General features: G+C 34.9%; 1 protein-coding gene across 4 annotated transcripts in view; it reads left to right on the forward strand.

The window, feature by feature from the left end:
- Window positions 1-7,500, forward strand: part of Nrx-IV (neurexin-4) — an 83,791-nt gene that overhangs the window by 30,059 nt on the left and 46,232 nt on the right. For 2 of the 4 annotated variants that reach the window (XM_070113258.1, XM_070113260.1), the window contains exons 2-3: window positions 924-1,013; window positions 6,025-6,221. In XM_070113258.1, coding sequence (XP_069969359.1) covers window positions 924-1,013; window positions 6,025-6,221 — 287 coding nt within the window. Of the gene's footprint in view, window positions 1-923; window positions 1,014-6,024; window positions 6,222-7,500 lie in introns of those variants that run through there. The other 2 variants (XM_070113259.1, XM_070113262.1) reach the window with 2 other exon arrangements.

A 7,500-nucleotide genomic window follows, 5' to 3' on the forward strand; every position in this document is an offset into this window, starting at 1 on the left:
AAAATGCTCCCATCTGGTCTTTATTTCAGAGGCACATGCTACCCGGAAATCCTGAATATTATCTATTTAGTATTACTATGTTGTCTAAGATAACTAAAAGACAAGAGGATGCTGTTTGGATAAGGCTTATCTCTGCTGCTGATAAGGCTGTGGTAGACTAGAGGAAGCGTTTGGTTAATGTTATTTAGAGAAATGGGGTAAACTAAGGGTATAGGCCTACAGATTTGAACATCTTGATGTCTGTCTCTTGTTGTCATCTTTGTGTTTATTGTTGTTGATTTTGTTTTGAATTGCTTTTACTGGTCTTCGCCTTTCTCTTCACATATACTCTTATTTTTCTCTTTATTTCTTCATCCTCTTCCTCTTTCTTGTTGGTTTCCTTTTCCTTCCCCATCTTTTTTGCCTTCTTCTTCATATTATTATTATATTTATTTATTTATTTATTTTTATTATTATTGTTGTCGTTATTATTGTTATTCTTAATGTTATTATTCTTGTTATTTCATTATTGTCTCTTGTTGTCATCTTTGTGTTTACTGTTGTTGATTTTGTTTTGAATTGCTTTTACTGGTCTTCACCTTTCTCTTCACATATACCATCTCTTATTTTTCTCTTTATTTCTTCATCCTCTTCCTCTTTCTTGTTGGTTTCCTTTTCCTTCCCCATCTTTTTTTGCCTTCTTCTTCATATTATTATTATATTTATTTATTTATTTATTTTTATTATTATTGTTGTCGTTATTATTGTTATTCTTAATGTTATTATTCTTGTTATTTCATTATTGTTATCATTATCAGTCTTTATTATTATTGTTGTCATTATTCATTATTTATTATTAGTTGTTGATTTTTATTATCATTATTATTATCATCATCATTGGTGTTTGGCTTCCAGCTGCTAAATCCACTCTTGGGCTTTTGCAGAGTACTGCGAGTACCCTCTCCTAGATGAAGCATCACTAAGGGCATCGTCCGAGCTACACACGAGAGAGGCAGACAAGGCCAAATTGTACGGTAAGCCTAAACGCTCTTTGCTTGTTTTGGGTTTTACCTTATGCTTTCTTCTCCTGATGAACCTGCAATGCGGCATTGTTTTATTTGGTCTTTTGTTGCAGCTGTGTCAGTTTGCAGGAGTCAGTTTCTATTCCCATTCTTTTCTCTTACCTCTTTTCAGGGAATCAGATACGATCAGCATTTAATTTCATGATTTCTTTCATTGAGAGGAGTGACTGTATGGTCATTATTATTATTATGTTTCATGGTTAAACGTATTCTGTTTCAGGTATAACATTTGTGGGTCTCATTTTGGTCTTATGTGGATGTGTATTAACAAGGATCTCTTTCATTGAGAGAAGTGTATATTATTGTTGTTATAATTATGTTAATTGGTCAGTTGTATTAGTTCAAGTGTCAGATATATTTTTATATGGTTGTATATTTACAGATTTTTTTTTTTTTTTTTTTTTTTTTTTTTTTTTGTGAGAAGTAGTTGTTAATTTTACATTATTGTTAATATGTTATCATGGTTACACCTATTTATTATGCTAGTGATTTTTTGCATTATATTGCAGTAGTTGCTTGCTGATATTGATATTGGAACATTCAGTATCTATTTACTGGTTCTTAAATGTGTTTTATAAGTCCTTTTCAATTTTTGTTTCCATCATTGGTTTCTTACTCACCTGAGGAAATGTAATACGAGAATATGGTCTTATTATTATTGGATATAACATCATAAGCTCAAAATATTTATTTAAATTCTCTTTACTCTTGAAATGGAATTAGGAGTAGGATATTTCTTGAATATGTAACCATATTTGCGTGAAACAAAGTCCCATGATTTCCATAGAATTTATACCTTTAGTACAGAGACCAATAAACCTCCACTACATATATTTGGCAAGATCACACATACACTTTCTCCTTATGTGAAAGCAAACCACCATGGTGCTTTGGAAGCTGAGTCTTGCCAGCGCTGTGGAGGTTTGTCTTGATGCTAGGTCAGCAAGTACTTAAGTTACTGTTTATATTTTTGATGAGTACTTCTGAGCTTATGTTTATTTTCTGCAGATAATTTTCTGTTGTAAATATGAAATTTTTCAGTGGTTTATATAGTCTATATTAGGCTTATCATAGTTTTTCTCTATCTGCATGGTTCTTGATTAACACGTTCCATGCAAGGCAACCCACTGTTGAGTCATGAAGCCTCATTATGTTGTGATGCGATCCACTGGTAGGTCAGAATTAGAATTTCATAACTTATTTTAGCTTTTTTTTTATTAGTGTTTTTTGTTTAGTATTTACTCAGCACTGATATGGTAATAAATCCCATTTTATATGTAAATTATAATCACAGTTTTAGTATAAAAGACACTATTATTGTTCAGAAATTGTTAGGAATATACATATTTAAATGAGCTTAATTTTTCATCAAGACCCTGTGAATTAACTTCTCGAGTTTATGGTCACTAGTGGGCATATCACAAAGTCATGAACTTTTTTTTGTTGTTGTTGTTGTTGTTGTTGTCTAAATGCAGTTCAACCCAACCATGGACACATTTCTCAGCATCCAAGACTTCTGACCCCTAACAACCATGTTACTTTTATGATGATGATATGAGCCGGATTTCCTAGTGGAATTTTTTTTCCTTTCACATTGGGGGGGGAGTCTGCCTCATTGCCAATTGCATGGAATGTGTTAAAGATTTACCAAGAAGTGAAGCTTTTGAAATGCATTGGTATTTGTATTAGCTGTTATTCACTGATGCCATTTGGTGAGAGATTAGGTAGAACCACTCTTCTCTGTTACATCTTTTAGGGAGAGTTACGACTAGAATTGATTACGGACTAAAATCTATTTGCTGGGATGAATATCTGAGATGGAGATTACTATATTGAAAATAAGTACTCATAAGAAAAGATAAATAGAAATAGGATGTAAATTTACTATTTGATCCTATTCCCGGGGACCACACCACCATCTGTGCCTGTTGTTGAATATGACCGAATAGAAACCTCAAATAAGGTGGTAAAAGAAGTTTCTTTTCCTCTTTTTTTAGGTGCATTCTGAGCAGGCATCAGATGGTGGCTCCCCAAGTGTTGTGGTCATCTTATCCTACTGATCTGAGTGTAGCAAAGAGAGAGGACTCCCCATTTGTCTTTTGGCAAAATATTTTGGATGTGTTGATAGAATTTTTGTGGTAGTTTTGGCTGGTAGATTGGTGTGTGTTACTAGTATTTGCAAATTAGACAAATTGAATGTTGAGGAACATGGAGAATGTGAGGTGGGCCTTCAACACCAGGTTCTGGTCACCCACTAAGAGTGACTGGATGCTGGCCCTCTCCTACATCCAGCCCGAGGAGAAGGAGCGGATTGGAAAATTTGTTTTCAAAAAGGATGGGAAGTCGTCTCTGGCAGGGCGACTTATGCTCCGGAAGCTGGCCACAGAGAAACTAGGCCTCCCTTGGGTGGAGGCAAGATTTGCTCGCACAGACAAAGGCCGGCCCTATCTCTCAACAGCGGTTGGAGAAGAGCTAAGGAAGGTGGATTTCAATGTGTCTCATCAGGGGGACTGGGTAGTCCTCGCTGCTGAAAATGGAAAGAAAGTCGGTGTGGATGTAATGAAGGTTGAGTACGCAGGAGGGAAGGATGTCAAAGATTTCTTCCACACCATGAGGAGGCAGTTCACAGAACAAGAGTGGATGCAGATACGTAGTTTTTCTGAGGAATATGACCAACTGGCATCCTTTTATCGACACTGGTGCCTGAAGGAAGGTCTTGTAAAGGCCCTCGGAGTAGGCATAGGATTTGAGCTGCGGAGGGTTTCCTTTATATTGAAGACTCCAGTGCTCAGCTTAAATTCCATCACTCAGGACACGACAGTCATGATAGATGGAAAACTTGACCGAAAGTGGAGCTTCTTGGAAAGCATGTTGGACAAAAACCACTCGGTTGCCATAGCCCTCAATAGTGAAGAGTCCAACAAACTAGCAAGTGAGGTGCCAAGTCCATTGTTCAGTTGCCTGAGCTTTGATGAGTTAATTGCCAGTGGAGAAGTTCTGACGCAACCAGATGAGGAAGCTGCTGAGGCTTTTATAAATAAAGAAGAATCGCCATGGACATAAATTGCTCCTGAGACATCCCTAAGGATACTGCTGCCTTCATCTTTATTTCATCTTCCTTATTTTGTTATTCTTTAGCCTCAGTTTTTAGAGATTAGATATTCAACCTGTAGGTTCATTATGTTACATATTTGTTACATGGTATACAACACTTCAGAATGACTTGTTGCATGTGCTAAAAACACTCAGTATAAACAATTTGGTGTTTGTTTTGTATGTTTTTTTTAATGGATATAGGAGAATATACCAGCTCTTTCTCTTTTAATTTTCAGTGAAGTTTATGACTCTGAGAGGGTATTGAGATGTTTATATTCATGGTAGTGTAACCCGATTACAAAATATTAAGAAGAATAAAGACTTCTTTTGAGTATCTTACAGTGACAGATGCCATTGACCTTTGATTACTATTTATATGTAATTCCACAAGTAAATACTGTTCTATTTTATCTTGTTATTAAGAATATACAAACATTTACTTGAAATATATTGTGTTGAAGAATGCATGGTTATATGATTAGTCCTTCCAATGCACATGGTCTTTGATAGTGGTTAAAGAAGAGGCTTTATTCAGTCCATGAAAATTACTTCAAATTCAGAAAGTTTGCCCATTAGTGTTGAGGATTTATACTATCCACTGTGGTTTTACTTATTTTGTTTACACAGATTAATTCACTCACACTTAATAACCAAGGAGTCATTTAGTAGGCTTACCCAGTGTCATTTGTCTATTTGTCCTTGAATTTTCAGGAAAGAAAATATTACTGTTAATATTATCATCTTGCTCAGCATTGTTATTATTGTTATTATGATTATTTCTTACTATTATAACATTAAATATGATAATAACCCTTGGAATAAAAACTTTTCTGGAAATTTAAGATAATAGGTCAGTTAGGTCAAGTAACTGACTCCTTGGTGAATATGAGTATTTTGAGTCATTGATGTGTAAACAAAAAAGGATACAGTGCATATATACATACCCCCCCCCCCCCTCGTGTTGATTTGTACAAGATTCAGGGATGACTTTGCTGCCATTTTTCCCATATTATCTTTTCAAGAATACTATTTTTTCATGATGAAATATGGGATTTAGTTAGTTTCTGTGGGACAAAACAAAAAAAATAAAAGGAAGACTAGAGAAACATACAAAAAGCCTCTTGTGTCATGAAACCCAGATGGTGCAATAAAGTGACATATTATATACTGATGTAGTTAAATGTTTTTACGCTCTTCTCTTTCATGGTTTAAAGGCTTAGGCTAGTTATACACTGATACATAAGAGAACAGATTAAGAAAGCAGACAGAGAAAAATTACAGGAAAGTTGTATAAGCATGAAGAATTTTTTAGGGAAGACCTGAGATTAGAATATTCAAATGGGAAATTTGTCATTTATTTGTGATGAACATTTTAGTGTGATATTTTAACACAAATAAATTTTGTGGATACAGTTGATGATGATACCTTAGTATAATTTAAAAAACAAAAGTGATGATTTTCAAGTCATATCCTGTGATAGCTGTCAGTGACAGAGAGTCATTCTGTTGTGGAAAGAAAGTATCACCTTGTTCTTTTTATTGTTTATCTTCACTCCTTTATTTTATAAAAGTAGAATGATTTTTCTGTCTTTTAGGGGTATTAATACTTACTCCTTTTTAAGCTCTTATTACTGTTCTTATTATAGATGGTATTTAGTTTTAGCATCTTCATTTTTTAATTTGCTTTATTTATTTATTTTTTTATTATTATTATTGTTTTTTTTGTCAATTTTTTTCTCCCTGTGTAGTTGATTTTATGTTTGCTTTTTTGGATTCTTCCTTTTTCTATTTATCTATATTTTCTGTTTTTTTTGCTTTGTTTTTCCCTTTATGTATACCCCATGCCTTCCCTTCCTTGCCGCAACAGAAACAAGTGCATGGACAGCCAGGAGTGCAGATTACCTGCAGTACCTAGAGGTGGACTTAAAAGAAACCAAGAACATAACGGCCATTGCCACACAGGGCCGAAAAGACTCCGACGAGTATGTCACAGCCTACACAATTGAGTTTGGCCAGGACGGCAACCTCTTTTCTATTGTCAAAGGGTTTGACGGGAGTATTTGGGTGAGTTGTGTTTATTTTACCGTTATTTTTTCAAGCTTGTGGTGTTGGTGTTTCTTGGGTGATGGTGGTGGGATATTTACTTTATCACCTTGTAATACATATATGTAGATATAAATTTGGAATCAAAGAATTCTCATTCATGTGTGGCATTGTGTGTGGGTGAAATATGAAGCAGAAGTTTTAGGGCTCTTCAAACTGGTGGAATGGGAATGGAATTGATTTTCATTTGAGGTATTTTATGTTAAATTCATCATTGGACCTCTATTAGCTTGTCCATAATTGGTTTATTTCTTTTTTTCTTCCCTTTCATTTCTTGAGATATCCATTGCCTCTTGACATGGAGCATGAATGGCAGTGTTGTTGGCTAAGATCTGATTGTTGGATAGTAGTGCATTAACAGATGCAAGTGAATGAGGTGTAGTTTTGCAACATGGTCTTGGTTTGATGCCAGGAAGCTTGATTGCTTATGGTTTGAAATGTAGATGTTAATTCTTTGCACAAGTGGTGCTTTTTTTTTTTTTTTTTTTTTTTTTTTTTTTTTTTTTTTTTTTTTTTTTTACCTAGTAACGACAGGTGTCCCACATATGAGACACCCGAAAAAATAAACATTGCCGGGCGTCCCGCCAGTCTCATGCTGTATCAGGGCTCTCAATCCGATGCAGCAGCGGGCAGAGTCCGAGCCAGCCCCGCTTGCTGATTTTGTAGCCGCCGGGAAACTTTTTTTCGGCTTCAAAATATACCGGCGGTAATGGGTTAAGAAGAGAATTTTGATACATCTTTTTTTCTCTCTTTTATGAAGGAGAGATGTTTTGTCTTTCAGGATTTTTTTTTTTTTTTTTTTTTTTTTTTTTTTTTTTGAGGAAAGGCCATCTGAACATCATCTACTGAATAGGGCAGACATGAATTACATTGTTATAATGTAATCTTTGAGGAGGGTTTACTTAAATCATGCCCTTGCTTCATGTGTTGTATTGTGATTGGTTACTCAAATATCTATTAGCATCATTAGTCTTGTTGAAATCATTAATTTCTGTTCATGTGAAGGAACATTTGATTACTTCTTGTGGTAATTAGCCCATTGCCAACAGGTGGCATATCTATACATGCTATGGCAGGATTGGACACTAATTCCAAGCATCATGTACCATTATGCCGTGTGCATTGAGCCTGCTCTAAGTTAAGTTTTCGAAACAGTTGTTTGCTCATTGGGTTACAACTGCAGTAATTGAAGAGATACAGCCCCTCAAATATAGGCTGACTATAATTTTTTTGCCAGATT

The sequence above is a fragment of the Penaeus vannamei genome, chromosome 34, assembly GCF_042767895.1.
Source record: "Penaeus vannamei isolate JL-2024 chromosome 34, ASM4276789v1, whole genome shotgun sequence".
NCBI classification, from domain to species: Eukaryota; Metazoa; Arthropoda; class Malacostraca; order Decapoda; family Penaeidae; genus Penaeus; species Penaeus vannamei.